A 24,026-nucleotide genomic window follows, 5' to 3' on the forward strand; every position below is an offset into this window, starting at 1 on the left:
GTGATATTTTTATCCTATACTACAGCTAAGTAGGAACATTCTAACTTTTCTCACTTCTCCTCTGCAGCAATATTAATCTACACTTTAGTTTAAAAATGTTTAAAATGTTAACACAGGAACACACAGCATTAGAATGCACCTTGCTACATGAACCTCCAAACAAGTATGTGCTCACTGCAATACTTGCACTGACACTCCTGTCTCCACGACATCACTCAAAGCAGAATTTTGTATCTAATATTTAAAATAATTTAAACTATTGCATTTGATAAACCATACATGCGCCTTTTAATAAACTGATTCTTTCTAGTCAAGTATGCCAGATATTAAACACCAGACAAGGTCATCCACAAAAGGAAGGTGGAATATTCCCTTTAGGTTCTAGTACAGAGAGGATTTTAATCTGTCCTCCAGTTACATCAGTAGCAAATAACAACAGTAGTCTCTCAAGTGGACTGCTTACAGCTTTTGCCTTTTTCTGCAGGTCGACTATCTGAGAGAGAAGATGAGTGATTTCCTCCTGCTGCCGGGCAGCATCTTCAGTTTTCTTTGCTAACTCTTCAGAGATATTGGCAATCTGGATGTTTGCATCCCCTTTAAGATAAGTAATTACAATTAACATCACAAACCCAAAATCAGAAAAGTAAGCATAAAAATATTCTTTTGGAACATCACTTGCTTCAGCAGAATCCTACCCCCAATCCACAATAAGGTATTTTTGAAAAACACAGTAGGACACACAACCAGAAAGGCATCAAGTGCTCGTGCTGCAAAGGAGTCTGAACATTTTCAATGCAAAACTATTTTTAAATGACAAAGATTTAGCTTTCAGCCAACATTTTCTGCTGTGAAATTTCAGCCAGAAAATTTCTCCTCATAACCATTTATAAAAGGAAAATGAGTACCACAGAAAAACACAACTGACTGATCTGTTTTGGTTTTTTTACTGAACTATCTCAAAAAAAGTACAAAGAAGTAGGGACATACTTAGCTCTTTTACACAGTCATTGACAAGTTGTTGTTCTTTCTCTTCATAAGTAATTGTTTCAGTCTTCAGCTGACAGGCCTGTTCAAGAAATCCACATCAAATATGCTACATTAGCACATTTGTTCTTTGCCAGTCTGTTGTTGCACTTCCATCTGCTTCAGAAAGACAAGCTATTCTAATCACTCCTTCAGGAAGACAGTGAGAAACTACAGTTTTTGCCTGTCCTCCCACATGTTCTGGAAAAAGAGGCCAGGTGAACATTCAGCAGAGACATTACTGTATGGAGAAACTTGCATCATTATCACCATATCCCCACTAGATGTCACTTGTGTATTTTGCACGAAAAGTAACAAGACAAAGAAAGGCTTGGCCATGCAAAATACTAACATGCAGACCTTAATCTGGTCACCTGAGAAAAGCTAGGTATCATCAAAAACTAAATAAATGCTTGGTTTAAATAACTGAATTAAACATTTCAGTATTAAAAAAACATGCTATTTAATCCTATTTGAAAAGTTCCAGCACTGTAACCATATATCCCAAAAAAACGCCTCAGTGCTACCTCCTTCCCTGCTTTGTCTTTTCCACTGTGACTCTGGGAGTGCCATGAGCAGCATGGCTGCAGCCAGCTGGTTCTGTCTGGCATCACCTCGGTGGGTCTGTAATCTACTCCCAAAGCTGGGGGCATGCACAGACACCCACAGACTGCATCTGTAGAGAACTGCACAGCTCACAGGTCTCAGATTTGGCTCCATCCTGTGCCCTGCTGGCACAGACTACATCTCCCTGGATGGGAAGGCAGTGCTGCATGAGGTTTCCTACCAGGTCCTGCTGCAGTTGCCCCCTCAGTTCTAATGTTCATTATTCTCAGACATGAGAATTCATATTGCTTCATATTGCTCATCTTTCTTGTGCACATTCTCAGTTAAGAGCACAGCAGTGTCCATTACCTGCTGTCTTGTGCAAAGGTGTGGCAATACCTATTTACAATGGGTCCTGCATTTGCAGTGGAAAATGGCAATAACATTGTTTTCATATATTCACTCTTAGACCAAAAGTGTCTCTTCTGCTATACTCTGCTACATGTTTGCAAAGCGGTAACAGGCTCCCAGAGTTTAAAAGGGATTGAAAATATAAAATTATTCACTTCATACTCAATTATTAAACTTTTTAAAACTGTATCATCTGTGCAACAAATAGAATATTTTAAGAAATAAAGAGAAGAGCAGCACATTCAATTTAAAATACTAACTGCCTGACTTGAAACACAAAATGGAAGAAATGTAATGCAAATTTAGGCTAGCAATTACTATTTTGACAAACGCTGAATTGGTATGAGAGACCATGCTAGCCTACAAACTTGAGATGTGCAGCTCAACTCACATATTATCTGCCAGGTCAGCCCTTTAAAACCTGTTTCAAAGTTCAGTCCTGGACTCCAAAATCTGCCCACGCTCCTGGACATTCTTTCTGCACAAACACTGCTTTGTCTGTAGCCTCATTTTGGAAGAATTTCCTCACAGAAAGGGTGATAAGATATTGGGATGGACTGGAGTCACTGTCCCAGGAGGTGTTCAAGAAAGGACTGGACGTGGCACTCAGGGCTCTGGTCTAGTTGATAAGGTATTGATTGGTCAAAGGTTGGCCTTAATGACCATAGAGGTTTTTTCCAACCAAAGCAATTCTGTGATTCCATGTGGCTTCCACATTTCAGCCTTTCCTTCATTTAAAAAGATAAAGGATGGTGATTAAACAATTACATGGAGATCTGTTATATGTGGAATTATACTCTTAGTTAGACTCAGCTTTTAATACAAGCTTCTCAATACCTGTGCTCTGGCATTTAGATGAAGAACGATATTAAGCAAAACAAAGGGAGCAATTTCACCTCAGATCTAAGCACAACATTTTCCTCTTCAAGGTCCTTGAGTTTCTTTTGAAGAGAGTCCAAATGAAAGTAGTTCTGGACGGAGGAAGAAGATTCATTCCTCTTCAGCCTTGTAGGAAAAAGTAACAATTTAAAATAATTTTTACGTGCATTATGGCAAATCTCACAGAAGCACAGACTGAACACCAGTCTCAAAAGCAAACAGAGACACATGAAATACAGCTTATTCATGCTAGTACTTTTGGGCAGCAATAAATTTGCAGTGAATTTCAAAAGAGAACATTTAAAAATTTCATTTGTTATTCCACACATTTCCTATGGAAATGTTATTCAGCCAAGGCTATGAGAAAAGAAACCATGTTACTACAGGGAGTAATCCAGTAGCTCCTGATTAATGCTGCACATGCTTCATCAGAATGCAGCAATAACTCTGCAAAGGCAGACAGCCCCTCAGAGCCTGCAATGCTGTTCAGCCAGCTAACTGCCTGGAACCCACGCTGCAAGCCATGCTTTATTTCTTTCCCTCAGCTTGGAATTTTTCCATAGTTCCTTCAGAGGTCCTTCAAGCACTTCAAAGGTCACTCATGTAGCATGTCCTAGCACACACAAATGTATGTGGTGTACTGGGCTGCTGTCAGTGAGACCCACAGCTGCCCCACCACAACAGTGACCCAATTCCTCTGAAAGTTGCAGCACCGTGTCAGCAGCCTCGCTATGTACTCTCCCCTCCTGGCCCTTGCAGGCACCTGGATAGCCAGCTGGCTCAGTGCAAATCCTTCCAGCTGGAGCCTTGCCCCAAGTTCTGAGTCCCATTTATAGTTCCAGCCAATAGAGGGGGAATTTTACCACTTTTCAAAGTTATTCAATTGTCCAACAGATGACGGTTCAGTGCTGCAGATGAATTGACTTACGGGGTGGAGCAGACAGACTCCGGTTCGCTTTCTTCAGCAGCACTGGTATAGAACTGGAGCAGTTCATCTTTCATGGACAGCTCATGCCGCAACTGAGAAACCTACAAAAAGAAAGAGCTCACAGATCAGTAAGCTGATTTTCCAGACACATTTTTAAGCACACCCACCACAGATGAGCTCATTATTCACCCTCCAGGTGTCATCTTTGACTAAATCAAGAGTCCAAGACTGAAACAGACCAGAACCATTTCTTTTATTTCTTAGAAAGAAGGGAAAGTAGCCACTAAATGTTTTTTTTTTACAAGTCCAAATACACAATTATTCACTGTTATTAGAATGTTTCTTTTTTACCTTCTTTAAGATGAGCAATCCTGACTCACTGTTGCATTAGTCTAGATTCACATGCACCACAATGGACATATTGCAACGATACAACAAGAATTAATGCGGCGCAATCAAGCCAAACATTGCTTTTATCCATTTTGTGGGATGACTGTCACCTCTTGGCTTGGATGCCAACCTTGCAGGCCTCAGATGCAGACATTTATTCCTCTCCAGGAGACATTACATAAAATTACTGAGATGCCTGTGTAGTAAGGCTACAATTGTGACTCAAGTGCCTGTTGAGCTGCAGAACACCACCACACAGTGGGAGGCTGCTGCTCTGAGGCTGTTCCAACAGTGGAGGTTGCAGTCAGCTTCCGGGGTTTTTTGGCTCTGGTAGTTTGTGGGATTCCCATACTTAGTACACACATACATCAAAAATGAACAAAACATCATAAGCAGGTGATTAAGATTCCCTGTAATTGTGAACTCCACAAACGTAATCTTTGTCATTTTATATTGCTATTCTCCAATAAAAGGGTTAAAAGCCCAATTAGACAGTAGCACGTACACCACAGCTGTGATTTAAGATGCCTGCAGCAGATTACTTTTATTTGCCTTGCAGAACTATAGACAGCATAACTGATCAGATACATCCATTCCCTTCCACTTGCACTGCAAGGCTTGGCCCTCAGTTTGCACCTGCCCATGTAAAAAATGCACAGTACATTTCTTTTTAATAAACTTCCACTTTTCATATTGTAAGCACACAATTACAATAACTTTGTAGTTACTAGAAAAAAAATAGAGAATATCAATGACATAGATTTGAACTCCATTTTCATGGAACAAAAAAGCAGACACAATCCAAAAAAGCACTTGAATTATTCAGAATTTGAAGCAAACAAGGTCATTTACTTAACTAAGACTGTTCTGCATAATGAGAAGTGATAAGGCACCAAGTCCTCCTGAGACATGGGTTTTAAATAGCAAGGGGGAAAAAAACCATCTCCATCTAACCACATTTTAGAAAAGTATTAAAATTTGTCCGTTAATTTTTGGAGGCTCACTTTCTCCATTTCAGGAAGAGCAAAAATGCTGAACCAAAAAAATCACAGTTTATTTCCCTTCAGCACATTATAACTCAGCCTCTTTAAGAAGCAAGAATACAGATACTGTATGTGGGTGGACACTAGATCATCTCCAGCTCTTGCTACTGTTTTTTTCCTATGAATTAAAAAGACTGAGGTTACTATTTTTACTGCCATTTCTGAGCATTCTAATCCTCCAAAAGAGGGTGAACAGCCAGAAAGGTTGATCTTTAATGGAATCTTTTAATGGAACAGGATCTGAAACAATAGGCACAAACCGAAACATGGGCAGTCCCTCCTAAACATCAGGTGCAACGTTTTAATTGTGAGCATGGCTGAACAGTGGCACAGGTTGCCCCGAGAGCTTCTGGGGTCTCCATCCTTGGGAGATAGTCAACACTGTCTGGACATAATCCCTGGCAATGGACTGTAGGGGTTCCTGCTTGAGAAGAGGGTTTGGACAAGATGACCTCCGGAGCTTGCTTCCAATCTCAATCAGGCTGTGAAACACTCACTACAGTAACTCCCAGCAACACCTCCCTTTGATGCAGCATTTTGTAGTGTGTTAACTTTGGTGAGCAGCTAAGCACCCACCAGCTGAGCATGCAATCTCCACAAGATGAAGGAGAGACTCAGAAGCTCAAGAGCAAAAAAATTTCTTGCTGAGACAGTTTAATAAGTGAACCAAAGCTTCTCATGCAAGCAAAGCAAAATAAGGAATTTAATCAGTTTTCTATCAGCAGGCGCATGTTCAGCCACTTACTGGAAAGTGGGACCTTAACACACAGAACTATCAGTTATGAAGACAAAACACCACAACCATGAATGTCCCAGATTCTTCCTCCTTTCCCTGACCTTCTATTGTTGAACATAACAACATATGGTATAGAACATTTTTTTGGTCAGTTTGGGTCAGCTACCAGAGCTGTGCACCTTTCCAGCATCTAGTGCAGATGGTGGACAGAGTGAAGAGAGGGGGGAAAACAAACAAATAAACACACACAAAAAACACCCCAACACAAAACCCGGGGAGGTTGGGAGGGGCATGAGGGGAAAAGGAAAGAGCCTGATGGTTGCTGCACAACCACTGCTTGGCAATAGCCAAAACATTATTATCAACACTGATTTAGTCCCAAACACGAAGCACAGCACCAGTTGGCTGGTGAAGAATATTATCAGCATTCCAGACACACCCAGTACAGATTTTCACACTGCAAGACACTGCGCTTGTTTTATGAACAGAATTAGCCCATTCTACATTTCCTCTGGAGCCAACACTACCGTGTTACTGTTGCACAATCTTGATATTGTTACCAAACAATAGCCACTGAGCCCTTGCTGTGCATGGGACAAGGCCCACGACACCCCAAGAACCAAGCATGGGGGTAACTCACCTCTCCAGGCTTTTCATTGCCTCTGCTGGCCTGACAGCTGCACCCAGCTTCAGAACTAACTCATGAAATAGCTATAGCACCTATCTTAAAGTAACTTCAGTAGAAGATAAAAGTATCCTCAAACAGCAAACAATAGTTTAAAGACTTGGGACCAAATTCACAGGATCAATCTTTACTGAATCATGAATAACTGTTTCAAGAGGAGAGCTGATTTGTTTTCGTGACAGCAACTAAGTGCTTAACAGGTCAGAATTAGGAAGAATCAAAAGGAAGACACCTTGTTACACCGTATGTAAACAGCACACATACAAGCACCAGGTCAAAGAGCATTTCTGTCTATCCAACATTACTTTCTACTCTTAATAGACCAAAAAGCAATGTTCCCTTTTTTTAGTTTCCATTCCAGATTATAATTCTGTTTTTTTCTTTCCTCTCACTTTACACAGAACAAAATCAAACCTGGACTTTGAAACCTGCTATCATCAAAACATAAACTCTGACAGGTGACCTGGAACTTGAATAACAGGTCTAGAGGACTATATCACCCAGAAGTTAACACAGGTGGTGAGGTGGTGTTATCTGAGGACTGACACTGCATTGGAAGTACTGCCATTTTAGCTTCGGAAACACAGGACAAAACATGTAGAGGAAAAAGATCAGAAACTGGGAAATTTCAAAAGATTAAGAGAAGGTAAAACCTAGAGAGCTACTCCATTCCAAATATAATTCACATTGTGCAGATTTAAGGTTTACATTTCTTTTATACTGAGCTCTAATATCAAAGGAGATCATATCAAAGTTTAGGCAGCACCATCCCAGAGAAAAGGAACATGGAGCTGCAGCATTCTTCCTGAACAGCAGATAGACACACTGTACCTGGGAAACACGCTCTGCTGGTGAAAAGGCAGACACCCATCTGTGTAAGCAAAATACTTTAGAATCAAGAACATTTCCGCAGTATAATGTTTATCCTTCTAGAACACAACAGTGAAACAATGAGCTGAGACTGAAGTGTCTGTGCACACACTAAAGTGCTTGCTTCAGTCCACTCACTCTTGTGTTCTCTAGTACAGCAAAAATCTCAGTTACACCAGTTTTTACTGAGCATGATCATAGTCCCTTCTTAAACTCAGCAGCACCTAAAAGCACAAACCCAAAAGACAAACACAAGAATTTGATGCCCTTTGCACAGGTCTTTATAACTTTGACATGTACCTATCAACATGGCATGTTACCAGCACAAAGGAAAAACTCAGTCTGCTTAATGGGATGGACAAAAGGTTTTGTCATGACAAAGATCAAAGAGATATAAAACTAAATTATTCATGCCATGAGACATACACCAATAAAACCTTAATTTTACACCACACACCAGGAAGAATTTGTCTCTGTATTACAAAAAACACATATGTCCCAGACAAACTTTTTTAGGCAATTTCTGCAGAACTTTAGAGATATCAAATAAATTCTTTTCTCTTATCTTTTGCCTCTAAAGACAGTTGTCTTAATTACCGCTCTGTTCAAATATTCAAAATTCAGTTTTAATAGAAAACCCGCAACCTATGAAAAGCAGTACACAAAAGTGTCATGACTTTAAAGTCTGATGAGCTCTGCCTCAAATGCATCAGTTTCCGAAGGAGTCAAAATAACTGTGTGAAAGAGGGGTGTTGACAGAACATATGGCCCAACATACCAAGCAACCTGGTAAGAGGCTTATTTCTGGTGGCACTCTCCCTAATGCTGCTCCTCAGTCCCACTAAATAAAAACAGACATGGACAGAGGCAGCTTGTCCGTGTCCTCCATGTTCCTCAAATCAAATTTTGCACTCTGGATGGATGATATGGATACACAGTCCTGTCCAGTCACCTTGGACATAGCTAGAACATGCCATATTGACCAATACACAAATTGGTCTGCCTCAGGATGAGACTTGGGCAGCAAGCAACAGCGCTCCTTTGGGAGAGAACAGAACTAGTTTTCCAGACCAAAAAGGGTAGGCCTCACCAAAGCATATTATCATTGTGCGTGCTCCACCACCATTTATTGCACATCACCCATCACTCCATCTACGCTTCATCCTTTACATGGGATGTTTATAACAAACCATCTCACACCCCTGAGCATAGTTAATTATGAACCATTTTTAAAGTTTTTACTCCACTGTGGTTCATTGTTCTCTTGCTTTCTGTCTTGCTCAAAACCACATATGGGTCAGATTCACAAAGCAAAGTCACTGCCTGAGAATAGGAGAAAAAACATTGGCTCCTAGCTCGATTATTAAGTTGGAGATTAGTAACAGTTTTACTTAGAGAAAAAGAGCTCTATTAATGCACAGGTGCTACTTGATATGATATAAGCTTTCTAGTGTGGTTTATTGATCACACCAATGTGTGCACTCCTAGACTAGAAAGCCAACCATACCGTGGGCTGCATCAAAACAAGCATAGCCAACAGGTTGGAGAGAGGTGATTCTCCTCCTCAACTGTTCTCTGGTGAGCACCCAGCTCTGGAGTCCTCAGGACAAGACAGACATGGACCTGTTCAAGCAGGTCCAGAGGAGGGCCACAGAAATATTCCTTCTCCTGTAATATGGGAAAGCTGAGAGCATTGGGGTTGCTCAGCGTGGAGAAGGTAACGCTCTGGGGAGACCTTATTGCAGCCTTTCAGTACTTAAAGGAGGTTTATAAGGAAGATGGCAACAGACTTTTCAGCAGGGTCTTCTGTGATAGGATAAATGGTAATGGTTTTAAACCAAAGGAAATCAGATTTAGATTAGACATAAGGAAGGCATTTTTAGCAGTGAGGGGTCAGACACGGGTGCAGGTTGCCCACAGCCAAAGGAACAGACAAAGTGAAGCTAGAAGGAAATTCCCCCCATCGTTGCATATACAGCATCCAGGCATAAAAATCTTACCTCTTCTCTGATGTGTTCTACTTGCTCCTCCAGGAAATCATTTCTTTCTGTCAGTGATTTGTTTTTCTTTAACAGCGACTGGCCAATCCGAGCAGCTAATTCTAAGTCCCGTTCTTTCTGTGAAGCATTAAGAACAGAAAGCCCATTTCAATTTATATATTTTTAATCAGCAAAGGTTTAAAGGGAGGGTAAAATGGCCTTGAAAGGGAAGGAACAAGCACTTCAACAATAAAAAGACTTTTTTGTTCTGTGAGGTTTATTCGGGGGTTTTTGCTGGTTTTCCTTTTCTACTCTTGCATACCTTACAACAGCATTATACAGAAAAGACTGACCCTCTCTCAAAGCATTCTTTGGTTTCCACTTGCTCCACCTATGAATAAAAGGCTATAATCTATGCAGGAATAGAAGCCAGTTCCACCACAATGACTGTTCAGCTCCTATTTTTGTGTATGCCAACCATTAGTGCTTTTGTATGAAAATAATTCCTATCTCTTTCCTTTTTGCAGATGCCCCAAACTGCATTAAGCGGTTACTCTCATGTCATGCTTGGCCTTTTCCGCCCCCTCCTCTATGAGCACAATACTGGAAATCACCTGTCTGGACAGTTCACCACTGGTACCAATAAAAACTAGAAGTTTATCCTGTTGATGACATATACATATGAATGTCTCAGCCGTGCAGAAGCTGGTAGATGGGATTGTAATCTGCCTGGGAGAGGATGATAAAGTGCATAAAATTTGGCACTGTTCATTAAACACTTCTATTTATCATTTTCTTATTTAACTACTAGATTTTTTAAAATAGTGGTAAAATGGGGCTAGGGTCAACCCCCTGATGTACCCTTAGGTACATTCTCCCTGTCACTGAAAATACTGTTAGGAGCTAGCTTACTGCCCCTGACTACCTCCCAGATATTGTGACTAAATGCTACCTTATGTCATGGATACATTAATGACAAAGCCTACAAAACCTACAGCTACTGTTCACATGGATTTGAAGTCAATAAATTTGAATGAAGAGGCTTTCATAATGGAAAAAAAAAAAAAAAAAGTTATATAATAAACAGTAAATAAAAAGAGAGGTTACTGATCAATGCTGTATTTGCAAATAGCATTTTCCAAATGGTTTCTGAAGGTCAGACTTATATTTGCATTGAAAGCTACTGGCATTATCTAGCCATAAGACCTTTATATAATCTTATATACAATCTTTCAGAGCAATAGGTGCCACGAAGCTATCCAAAATATATTTGGATATATTTTAAGCCAACTTACTGTTCACTAACTTGGCTCACTTTGCTATGGTTCTAACTCTACAGAGGAGGAGCTATCTAGCAGCACTGGTTTTTAACACCCAATTTGAGGAATGTAAGTGCATGTCCAGGCTCTTAAAATAACCCCTCCAGCCTTCCTACACAACTTTTAGCAATTCACCTCTAAATCTCAGTTTGGGGATAGACCTCTTACTCACGCAATGATAAGGAAGTAATTTACTACAGCAATGCATAAAAAAAGTAATTCTGAGAAGCAAGGCACACTTACACTACTATAATAAAAATATAACAAAGCAGATTTATGAAGAAATGTGCTCCAATTCTTACCACACACCCAGGCAGGCCTGGTGCCACTTCCTTCCTTTAGTTTCAGGGGGCTATAGGCACAGATTTCTGAAATACCTGCACACATGCTGTTTCAAGATCTTCTCTTTCCTATCTTCCCAAATGCTGTATCTTTCACTCTATCAATATTGTAATGCAAGCACCTGAAGCTTGCAAACATGAAGGACAGACAAAGCGTAGCTTTTGGTTTTTTTCTCTCACTTGTATGTGTGAAAGCAACAAAACGAGTTAAATTCTGCAAATGGATGCAATCTCTTATAACCATCATATGGAGAACAGAGAAAGGCGCTGTAAGTGCACCTATCTCTATGAACAGAGAAATTTCATCCAAAATTATGGTCAAATAAAACAAAAAGGCTCACTGAAAGTATTTGTTTTAATAAACTTTGACACGTTACACACTCCCCTACTTTTCCCTTCTCAACCTCCAGATAGGAAAGTGCACAAGAAGCTCTAAAACACTGGCTCAGCCAGTCCTTCAAGCATTGCTCCCATGAGTGTGATGTCTGAATCTATAGATATTTGTCTACAGGGACTCAGGGAAGGAAACAATTTGGCAGAATCCTGCCATCATTACTAGAAGGAGCCACCAACCAAATACAGTAAATCTCAGGCAAACAAGGCAAAGGGAACAGGGCACAAACAAGTTAACAGACTGTTACTACAAGGTGATGAATTATTCCAGAAGTCTTTTGGGTAACACATCAGTTTTAACAGGTAACTTGTGTTTGAATAGGTTTGGCTCAAAGCACAAAATTTAAGACTGTACTGCACTGAGGAGTATCCCGAACAGGTGGGAGACATGAGCATTCATTCCTATGCTTGTTTCCTTGCAAAATTAGAGGAATAACAGACCCAACTGGCTGGAAAGACCCCATTTTTGACACTGCTATTGCAATAAGCAAGCAATGGACTATAAAGGACTAAATTGCAGTCAGCCACGAATTAATACAATTGTAACAGTTTTCACCTAAAGAATTACTCATAAGCATTCTTTGGAAAATCATTGCTCAAATTTAATGCAGAAAACCAGCTAATTTTAGTCAACTTATCATGATATTTATTGAACATAAGCATAGTACCATGCCAGTTGCTTTTGATATTCCTTGAGTGCTAAGGATTACAAGAATACCAATTTTCATACTAATGGTATTAAAAAAACCACAAACAACAACTAAATCAACCAAACATAAGAAAAAGAAGGAAAGAAGACAAACAGTAGTCTGTATTTTCTAATTTTGTGCCTATGTACTTCTCTGGACAGAAATTATCTGAGAAAGTTTTTACGAAAATGAGTCTGTCAGCTTTTTAAAATTATTGTCTGAAAAGAATATATCCATCAATAATGTTACTCTTAATTTTAAACGTACTGTAAAAATATGTGTCATTTTAATATGATTTCTCCTCCTTCCTTAGGGCAAACATTTGGCCAAGAACAAGTTACGAGGCCTCAATTGAAAACTAACCAGAAGTAATGAGTCCATTTGTCAGAGATAAACAAATTATCTTTATTTAGAAAGGATATTTACCTTACCGATGAGATAAAGTGTCCACACTCAGAGCCCTTATTCATCCACAATGGAGGACAATCTACCAACAATGTTTAGTAGTGGTACCACATAATTTCAGTACTACTTTGCCATACTGTGTAAGGGTTCTTAAAGAGATGTAATACTTGCCTCTTCAAGAAGACGTGTAACAGCATCTATGTCATTGTATGTTTTAGTCATCTGGCCCACTCTTTCAGCACATAAAACTGCAAAGAAATAAAGCAAAACATTAATCAGATAAGTAGTACTATTGGGGAGAAGATCACAGCATTTTCTGAGCTGGAAGACACACACAAGGCTCACTGAAGTTCAACTTCCATCCTTTGCAAGAAATACCTTTCTAAGTTTAGATGCGTGTAAGTCTAAAAAACTGCTTTTGCCGACCTTTGGATGAGTGTATCAAGAGCTAAAAACTCAAAACAAACAAAACAACAAACAAACAATCCTCTACCCGTGCCCCCCCACCCTATCCACCCTCAAAAAAATCCAGTATTCATGTGATACTGGTAATACAAATGTTCCTTGTAATAGGCACTTGCTTTTGTCAGGCAGAACAAACTTAAAATGTTAAAACTTTCTTCTCTGAATAACAGTATCTTCAGTTTATTAAAAAAATAATTAGGAAGTCAAAACAGACATTTTTAGATTCATAATTAGGATTCCATCATGTCACCTACTCATTGTATGACATGCAGAAGCATTACTCCATGAACAACTAACTCCAATACTGTTAGAGGCATTGTTCATCAGGAAGAGACTATGTCATATCAATCTGATAAGAACTGTGTTTTACACTTCAAGATAGCAAAGTATGCATGCAAAAAAAGAAATGGTTTTTGTAATACCCAGCCACACCAGTGACCACAGTCTCACTCATAACAAATATTTATTTAGACTGGCTGAGATTGTTAATCACTAAGGTGGAACCAGGAGTTTCAGAAGAAGCTGAAGAGGACTGAAGAAAGTATGCAGAAGTTCAATCTACCACCACAGGGGATCCTTTAAGAAGCTACAGTGATTTATCTAGAAGACACAGGTTTTCAAAAAAATCACCAACAGTCACAGGAAACAACAGCACTTTGTGCTCTACCCTTCTATTCTTCTTTGTTTTTTGACTACACTTTTTCCTTGAAACCAGTAATTCTGGAAAAAAGGACTGCTAATGAAATTCAGTGGATCACATGGACAATGAGTTATTAGGCTGCTGTAGCCTGAACTGTTCTTCAGGGGATTTACCCTTGGCAATGTCACTTAAGGCTCCTCTGGCAGATACGCTAATGTTCTAGTGCACACTAAGGCAGGGGAAGAGACAGATCAGCCCTAATAGGATTTATACAAGGAGGAGGAAAAAAAAAAAAAAAAAAGCAGAACTGTACAGTAATATTAGCATGAGACAGTTTGTCACACTAAGGAAACAACACTACCTAATTCATAAATATACAAACTGCATATATAAAAATATATACAGCTGATCACCACTAAGGCACATTGGTAATACATCAAATGCAAATGGTACTTCGATATCTGTTGAAATGCTGGAGAATATTTTTCCCTACCTAAACATCATTTATCTAAATTATTTAAATTATGGCAATAAATTCAATTTCTTCATTTATTTTCCCATCTCTCTAATTCTACTTTTGCAGATCACATCCTAAAAACATTTATAATATTTCTTGACATGAGTAGTGCCAGTGAACTTCAGAGAATACAAAAATATTCAAAATATAATTGCATTTATCCAAATAAGAAGTCTGAAAGTGGTAACAGTAAAAGGTTTATGCTTCAAAGTAAGAACTTGACAAACATGAATTATCTATAGAATGAATAACTCTACCACTGCAGAAGTAAAAATACAGTTCATCTGTAAACTACAAGCTGTATTTCCCAAAAGTAGACTAATAAGGATTCCACAGAAAAAAATGCAGCAATTTGCAGAGAGCATTGGCTATGATTAAAGAAGGGGTTTAGCAGAAGTTTTCCATAAAAACTTCACATAAAGACAGATAGTGTAATGTTCAGAAGACTAATGATCCACATATACACATGAACTCAGTTTTGTTTTAAATATAGCGAGTTTATCAGTCATGCCATAAAACATCTATCTATCAGAAACCCTGACGCCAGCAGGTTTCCAATACAACTGCACACTAAATAGTTCCCTTGGTTACAACATTCCATCACTACTGTAAAATAATATTTGATATTGTCATTAGCAAGGTCTAACATATCAACTCTGTACCTAGCACTAACAACCACCAATGAGCCGGACTGTGGCAACCTCATACCATCCTAATTCAGGTAAATGTATAACCTTCCTAACAGCCAGGCTGATAAAAAGATGGTGCTCTCACAGACAGAATAAAGTCACTCACTGAGAGAGTGATAAAGGCTGATTTGTGGGGATACTCCCTTGGTTATTCCTTCAGAACTTGCCATTTAACTTTAACCTGGCAAGGCAATACCACAGCATTACAATAACAGACATTACCAGCTGCAAAGCAGAATCTGGTCACCAAGAGCTTTTATATCTATAAATTTCCATCAAAGTTTGGTTGGTGATTGTAAAACAGAGATCTTCATACACTGCTCTGCCAGTGTAGAAGGGTTTCAAAGCAGAAATGTCCTTTTATGCATCCTCTTCATCCAAGTGGAAATAATTTTCAATAGACTGCATATAATAAAATCTGTCAGTCAACCGCTGTCCATACATACTATCCACACTACTACATACAATACTGTGGAAACACAAAGCTACTAACTAAAAGAAAGGATTTCCTTTTGGAAGGAGGGCGGAGAGATGCATAGGGATCTTGCTTTCAATTACTCAGAAATCAATGCTTGCAGAGAAGAGAAGGTAAAACCTAAGGGGAGAGTGGAATTCAGAAGAATCACTGAAAAAAATCCCAAAAAGTGTCTAAATACCTACTTATTCAGCCTCCACAGACTATGAGATAATATTTGACCAATTCCAAACAGCAGTGTTTATTTCTTTAGTAGATTTTTTTAGATCAAAATATCTATCAGTGAAGAAGACAGACTATTTTGAAAAAACATTTAGAGGTGTGATCAGTGAAGTCTGCAGCAGAAAAATCCCCCCCAACATGCCACACATGTAATGGATCCTGCACAGTAGGTTTCTAGCCTGCTGGAGTTTCTGATGAGTATGAGAGCCTGATAATGCTGCTGTAAAGACAAAACAAGAGCAAATGAAGGACAGTGCCTTGTAATGCAAAACATGCAGTGCCAAATTACTGACCCCATTTTGCTCACTCACACATGAGTAGATTTTTGCTTGAGGGTGATAGGGAGCACTGTGCCTAAGTGCATGGATACATGCAAACAGCCGAATCAAATATACTTTGCACTTCTCAGCTTATGGAGAAGGCTGACAGACAATACAGAAAGAGTAATTTTAAAAAACTCACCTATTTTGGAAAGTGCTTTGAAGCTAATGTCCCAGATCCAGAACAGGAAACAAAGAACAGAGAAAGCTTCCATCACATTATTCTCATGACAGCACTAAATATATGGTAGTGGGGACACGTTTGCAGCTTGAAGTATTTGGGGATTTTTTTTTTGAAGTCAAACACGCAAATGGACAAACACTACACAGATCAAACATTTCCTCTGCTTTAAAGGACCTTGCACCATCTTTATACCACCCTAAAGCCTGCAAATTTACTGGTAACCACATTCCTGTGTTTCCCAAAAGTACAGCTGAAAGGGTGCACCCTGTATTTATTCCTTGTCATCTAGTTAATGGAGCACTGATTCCCAAGCTGAAGATGTGCCAGGACACAGAGGAACGCACACACTTTTCTGAATTGCTCCCCAAAAATCACCTATTCAACAAGTATGCTACTTAAGACTATAGGATGTTTGCAGGAACAGGAGACAGCCATAGAAGGGAAGGGGAACAAGAGTACCACCACTGGCAGCTTCTGCAATGAGGCACTACCTGCCAAACAAAGGATTCAAATGGAAGGAAGAAAAAAACCACATCATCAGTGCCAGCAGTCACAGGTATCCTCAGCTCCTGTTCTCTGCATCCCTCAACATTTACTCCCTTCTTCATTTATGAGACCTATCAACCAAGGATAAACTAATGAAATAAAAGAGATTTGCAACTGCTGAAGAGGAAAGCCCAGCTCCCACTGCTCCTCTTCACATCTATTTCTAACTACTGGGAAGCACAAGAGGGCTAACATGCCACTGTAAAATTTCACTTTTGGGGAAGACAATATTGACCTGTCTAATTACAGAGTCTAACAGGGAAGGCCCCAGTGAATGAGGATTTCCCTACTACAAAAATTTTAATTCATCAGAAACTCCATCAGCGGAAATGAATAGTGTTCATGGAGCACAGGTCTCTTGCCATTTAAACAACCAATGTTTCTTATTGACAAGGTGGTAGGAGGGGACAGTGCTTTTTTTTCATAACAGTTCCCTACCCAAAGCCTTTTACTATGGCAAGGCCTGCTATATTCTTGCTCAGTCATGACAAGCCCTGCCCCACAACCAGCTTCTGTCTCACTGCCCTCTGCTCACAGCCCTGTCCAAACGCCAAAGATACACTGGCAAGGGCATGGCACCCTGAAGGTTGCACATGGAGCCACACAGAACACACATGGCAAATCTGACTGAGCAGCTGTGCTCCCTACTGCCACTTGGCAAGAGTTAGTCAAAGACCCTGGCAGACCTGGACTCCTCAGCTCCTGATGGATTCATTCCTCAAAGGGTATTTTTACACTCCAAGAATAAAGCATCCACTAAAAATTACAGCATCAGTTCCAGAACCACTGATAGTTATGCTCTGGCACAGGTTACTACATCAGCTTAAGCCAAGCACATGCGCAATTCTGAAACTGTGCCATACTAGGTATATCACCTTTCAAATAAACTCAGGAAAACTGTACCTCAAATGTGCCATCAGCTGTTACTGATTTTCCACAGTTAAAGATAAACATGATAGCTTCTCCACCAATGCAGAGGTGGTTTTGGCAGCCCTGGCTAAACTGGGGCAGAGGCTCCAGATCTGCTGTTGCCTGCCACATTTGAGACAGCCCTAAGAGAATATGACCATTTAAAGAGCTTAAAAAGAATGCACTTCTGAGTCACAACTTGCTAGAAATCCAAATCCTAGCAAAACAGCCCAACAGTTGCCCCAGCCTCACCCAGCACTCCCAAGCAGGGAGCAGAGCAGTCAGGGAGGCAGTAGGGGAGGTGAGTGGTGGCGTGACCCTGGTTAGAGGGATAAGGAGTGGTCACAGTGTGCCAGCTGCTTCAAAGCTGTCAGGTCACACTGTGGGTGAGCCCTGTGCAGGAGTCTGGAAGAACATAATGTGAGAGCTACACAGTCAGGAAGTCCAACAGATAATCCAATAGATTTGGGGTTTTTTTTCTTCTTCAAATGCTACAGCATGGCTTACTGTAATTTCAATGGCATAGTTAGCAAAATAATCTTTCACTATTAAGCTGCAGGTACTGGTTCTTCTGGAAGAAATTTTTTTTCATGCTGTTTAAGGCTATGGTTCAAGGAGTGTTTTTTACTGCCATTTCTCTCATTCAAATATCTTAGCAAATCCAATTTTAAAGCCTCGCATACAAACCTTTGTCATTACTTAAACTTAGGTTTGCAAAAAAACCCCAAAAAACAACAAACCAGTGCTTCTACTTATTTTCTAAAGCCTCTGCCTGAAACCTCAGGCAGGGAGTAATTTCAAAGTACTTCCTCTAAGTAGGACATGAACTGTATGAAATTTTCTAGTGATGAATGAAAAATCAAGTTAAAAGAAATTTCAAAGAGTGTCAGACACTTGCTCTTTCTATTAGCATAAACAGATCAAATGTGGTAACTTGGAAAATACAGACTAAGTGATACTAAGAAAAGGTCTCTGGAGAGAACACCTTAATTATCTTAACTGCCTTAATGCAGATTAAGATACAGATATAGCTCAGGATAGCTCTTCTCTTCAAAACTTTTTTTGCAGGATTTTTTACTGTTAGCCACTAGGTTACTGTCTTGATACTCTCTTCCATCCATTTCTTGTCAAGAAATGTCTAGACTGAAGTCAATGTAACTAATACATGGGTGAAAGATTTAAACTAGGATCTGTATATTTTTAAAAATCCTAAAATGAAGTTAAAAGCCTGTAAGCCACACATTGTCTGCTCTCTTCTTTCTTAAATATGTGATCTTTTCCCATTCCAGCTCTTTGGGAGAGAATGGTTGTGCCAAAGCTTTCAAGAATGACTCCTCTCCATCTTTTTGGCTCTAGCATTCACAGATTCCAGAGCACTAAATGGCCTCCATCCTATTGTATTTTACGTTTTCTGAAAGTCAGATCCCTTGAGTTCCTGATTTAAGACTTTAATAGTGATCCCCAGACTTATTTTTTTCTTTTTAATTCACCATGAGACAGATTCTATGCCTGCAATTTACCAAGTGTTTTTAAACTACTACATTAGTAGATGGAAATGGCTGCCACCATAGGTCCTATGTAGGTAAGTCTTTTCCTCTCCCAGCTGCAAAGGCAAGAATCAAAACACAGATCCCTTTCAGAAACAGCTGACCCAAAAAATCACTAATCAAAGGAAGCTGGCAAGTTGTCCTTTCACAGCTCAGGTTCCTTTATGAAGAAAATCTGAGTAGACACTATCAACAGATATCCCTGAGCTAAGTTTCACTGCAGTTAGCTCTGAGGCCAGCTTAGCAAATGAGAAGTAAACATATTGCTGTCAGGCAAGTTTACAATTCCAAAGCAATGCAGTGACTCTAGGACTGTTTTATCCAGACTCTTATGAAGGTGCCCTCTACTCTCATCAAGAGAGCTGACTGTAATGCTGCCAGGCATAACCTTAGTTCTGTGACAGGCTCAGAAACAGGATTGAGAGGAGCTACAGGATCTGACAAATGTCAGGACAGAGAAAAAACTTCACTACATCAAAATGACTATGGAAATAATAGTCAAGAAGTGAGCACGCATCCTGCACATGAAACAGGCCAAACAGTTAAGGAGTGTTAATTATTCTACTTTTATCCTCTTCTTTTCAATAACTATAAATGGCTGAAGTGAAGCATATCCTTTGATTTCCCATTTCTGGTGCCAGATTTACAGCTAGATATAGCTAAAATGTTTCTTTTGTTCAGGATGAAAAGGCTACATGCTGGTGTTTCCATCTGCTTTCCTTACAGAATGGATTGACTCACCCATTCTCTGAGAGAAATACTACCCTTTGCAAGCACTCCCACGTGCAAAGATACACAGAAATACCATATATAGGTTTTGTGTATCTGTATCTCTGCTACACTGAGTGTGTAGGTGACATGAACACATAGGTGGAGAAGAAAAGGCAACTTTAGAAGACATTTCAAACACACATTGAGCTTTTGAGAAGAAGGCTCTGTAGAAACAGAAGGCTAAATATATCCCAGATAGAACTCAACTTTTTCTTTTCCCCCTCTCAAAATTAAAAAGAACAGCCTCAGACTGTTAGATCTGGATGAAAGGTAAAGTCAGCAGAAAGAATAAGAACAGCATGACGTATGCTTCAGCAATAATTTAATTGCTAAAAAAGCAGGAATAAATTATAAAAAAAATGTCAGCTGGCCTCACTTGATAAGCTTCCTCTCCATCCCAATCCCGTTTTAAATTTTCTTTTTACCAGTATTTTCTTCAGCACCTTTCTTTTTTGCACAGACACAGAAATCTGAAAACCAGGTGGGATATTTGATTGTGAGGGAGTTTTTTACAGGAAAATCCTATGCAATGGCATACAGAGAACATGGTTTGTTCACCACAAACTCCGGACACAGGAACTGGAAACCTTGAGGTAAACAAGGATATAAATTCACAGCACATGGCATTTTCTGTGCTAACAATCCTTCAAAGCATCCTTACATCAAGTAAGAAGTAAAAGTAGAATTTTTACTTTTATGACGTAAAAATTCTCTACCATAAAACTGCTGGCTCAGAACAAAACCTACAGCACATGAAATAACAGGAATGGGGCATTCAGCTTTTGCTGATTGGCTAGAAGCAGCCCTAGAATAGTACCCTCTCCATACAGCAGGTGCACAAGAGGATGTTCACTGCATGGACACTCCCATTTCCATCTGAACGGGTCAGTTGCCCATTATTTCCAGAAAGTACGACAACATTCTTAGGTTGGTTTTTACATTGAAAATTTAAGTCATAAGACCCTACATTTGGATTATTTCTGTCTATGCACTTTCAAATTCATGGATAAGCACAAAATTGCTGCTCTGTTCTAGAAGCACCTGCTGGGAATGACAACCTAAAATATACAGTTCCATAAGACACACATTGTGTGTGTATAAAAAATGCACTACAATTCCAGAGAGAGAAAATTTCCCAATTTCTGTTTCATTATAAAATAGGCATTGCACAGACTACATCTGTTGATTATGCTTTTCTTCTTAAAAAAGTATACATAAATTAAGATTTATCTTATTTAGATATTAGATGAATACTTCATCCAAACATACCGGCTACACACATAAAACAGAAAATTTTGCCTATTTAATCCACAATTATCACTCAAATCACTTGCACGTTGCCATGTGCTACCACCATGAAAGATGAAAAAAACAAAAGGTGGAAAGTACCTTCTTCCAAGATATCGAGGCTCTGCCTGTTAGAAGTGCGTCGCCTCTCATTTTCCTTTTCATAGTCATATTCATAGCTTTCCTCTTCGTTTCCTGACATTGCTGCAGTTATCCCAGACAGACACAAAACGATGCCTTAGTCTCACAGGCGATGGGAAGTCATTCCCTCGAAGGCTGTCTCTTAGGGGAGAGCAGAGGAGGATTTCCACAAAGCAGGATACCATCTTTCCTCACTCACATGCTCAGCCAGGAAACTCCGGAGAGACTGAGTACTCGTCCTTAGTGCTACAACAGCTACAACAGCTTTGAGTTGTACAGATGGGGTGGAGGAGGGAAGAGTCCATCTGTCTAATAATTACTAGAAGATTTATGTTGCTTCTCAGACCAGCTCTGATAGTAGCCAGTTCTTGCCCAAAAGCCCCCCCAACATGTTTCAGACAAGGTCAGTGGGCTGAAAGACCCTCCCTGACACTCCTCACATCCACAAGGCTCCCTCTCTTCTGCCCCTGCTCTTACGAGTGAAGTGGTAGCTCCCCGCAAGTGTCTCAACAAGGAAGTCTGGCCCAGCCTCTGACTGTCACACCTGGGGAAGGGTGTGCACTGGCACAGATTCATAAATCACCTCCCGTGTTGCCCAATGCAGCAAGACCTCACTGGAGCTGTGAACAGCCTGAGCCTGTGCACACACAGCCAATCCCACCCAGGAGAGAGATCTTGATACCCTGGGCTGTTGTGCAGTACAGTCTGACTGCAGCATCCACCACACACTAGAACCACTAAGGGAAGAATTAGGCTGGGGAAAGGAGCTTTTTTTATTACTTCTACAAAGGGAAGACTACACTGGTACAAAGAACTTAAATCACATATCCCATTAGCTGTCGAATTCTGTATTTCCACAGTCATTTTTCTCTTCAGCCTGCTGTGGGAAAAGAAATACCTCACAAGTCCACATGTGGCACCCAAGTGAATCTTCAGAGGTGCATGCTCACCTCTGTGCTTGTTCAACAAGAAACAAATCTCCTGTGCTCAGGCCTCTTGGTTTCCAACAGGTTGTGTTTGCTAATCTTGACTACACACACAGGGCAAGCTAACTTTCTTATTTAACTTTTTGTAGCCATAGATATTTAATGTTTGCTAAGTTGCCTCCCTGACTTGCAGCAAGCAAGCAGGCGCCCTTTGCTGCTAAAGCACTCCTATCCATGCCACAGGGCAAAGCATTTGCAGGCAAAGTGGGAGCACTGCAAGGCAAAGGCATCTTATCATCCTCTGAGGGGACACAACTGCTAGGAACAGACAGACAAACATTATATTGCAAGCCACCAGAATGTAAGTTTGGGTCATGTAGGAGCAATTCTGCTATTACCATTTCTCTAGTGGTGAGAAAGAATGGGGTAGTATGAGATGGAAAGAATGGGGTAGTATGTTGTGTTTACACGACAACGATGAATGGTTTTGTTCTACATTTTAAACCCCTGATACTTATACGCAAACAATGCAGCAATTTTTACATAAATAACAGCCAAAGGATATGAAATACATGCAAGTAGTTGCTGAGGGAAGAAACACCTCATTTCTGAATAAAGGAAGATTTTGCCACTCAAAGCAACTTGATCTATGACTGCCAAAATTTACTGCAATAATCAGCAGCAGAAATAGCCTCAAGAACTCAGGTGAAAAATAGGATTGTCTCTTTCTCCCTACATCATTACATTAAAATATGCAATTTTAATAATAATGAGGATCACTTCTAGTTTCTGAAGCTTAGAGCTTTTTTGTCTTCAGTTCTTCCCTGTAACAGTGAATCAACTCTTTAATTACAATCAGACAGCAAGGGCCTTAAATACCCACTTGCCATTCAGTGACCATTTATCACATTTCAGTAATAGCTAAGAAAATGGAAATTGAGAAAGTAACCAAACCAATAAGTCATAGTAAAAGAATGCAGGAAGCACCTTTTAAAATCTAGGGACAGAAAGTCCACCTCTGCATAACATGCTATGGTTTTAATGATCCTGACAAGTCATCAACGACAGCAAACCATCTAGTTTATGAAGGACACACTGAAAGGAGACATGTTGCTGTCCAAAACACAAGATGATATAAGGAGAGTAATTGAACATTCCCACAAACTGACTTCTGAACTGTGACTAATATCAACTCAGGCCACACAGGAGGACTCCGATGTTCGAAAGCTGAGAGAAAGTGTTGCAATTCCTATTTTGATATCAGCATAAGATAAATGCTGGAGCAATAATGGGTGGTGAAGGAATGTATGCCCCACCCTCACACTATCAACTGATTTTTCATGTATTCTGTATTACAACCTCATAGCAGTGGCAGGAACATTTACTTGCTAAAGACTATGAGCCAGGTTTCCAACTAGCACCAAACAATAAGCAGCTATGGATGAAAACTTTTAAAAATAAGCCACATTGTATTCCATTCTGAAAATATACAATCTAATTGGGAAAGATTCAAAAGAGATTTTAAATATTTCCTGTACGTACATACTAAGGGACTTTAGGAGTACACTAGAATGAAGATTCTTTTTTATGGGTTGCCACTGGGAAGCAAGTTTGGTGTATTTGCTGCAATCCTCACTCTGAGGCTTTTAAGGGGGTTGCAGTGCTCCAAGCACACTCCCAGTACCATGGCTGCACTGAGGTACAGACTAGATTCAGCAGCTCTGCCATTAAACAGGAAACACACAAAAGA

At 39.8% G+C, this 24,026-nt stretch overlaps 1 protein-coding gene across 8 annotated transcripts in view; it reads right to left on the reverse strand.

Annotated features, from left to right (window-relative positions):
• Nucleotides 1-24,026, reverse strand: part of TRAK1 (trafficking kinesin protein 1) — a 129,257-nt gene that overhangs the window by 26,711 nt on the left and 78,520 nt on the right. For 5 of the 8 annotated variants that reach the window (XM_066321321.1, XM_066321285.1, XM_066321304.1 and 2 more), the window contains exons 4-9: nucleotides 12,809-12,885; nucleotides 9,512-9,628; nucleotides 3,788-3,888; nucleotides 2,877-2,985; nucleotides 988-1,066; nucleotides 464-594 (exon numbers count right to left, since the gene is read on the reverse strand). In XM_066321321.1, coding sequence (XP_066177418.1) covers nucleotides 464-594; nucleotides 988-1,066; nucleotides 2,877-2,985; nucleotides 3,788-3,888; nucleotides 9,512-9,628; nucleotides 12,809-12,859 — 588 coding nt within the window. In that variant the 5' untranslated portion in view covers nucleotides 12,860-12,885. Of the gene's footprint in view, nucleotides 1-463; nucleotides 595-987; nucleotides 1,067-2,876; nucleotides 2,986-3,787; nucleotides 3,889-9,511; nucleotides 9,629-12,804; nucleotides 12,886-21,311; nucleotides 21,489-24,026 lie in introns of those variants that run through there. The other 3 variants (XM_066321330.1, XM_066321312.1, XM_066321295.1) reach the window with 2 other exon arrangements.

This window comes from Sylvia atricapilla, chromosome 1 (assembly GCF_009819655.1).
Source record: "Sylvia atricapilla isolate bSylAtr1 chromosome 1, bSylAtr1.pri, whole genome shotgun sequence".
Classification (NCBI taxonomy): Eukaryota; Metazoa; Chordata; class Aves; order Passeriformes; family Sylviidae; genus Sylvia; species Sylvia atricapilla.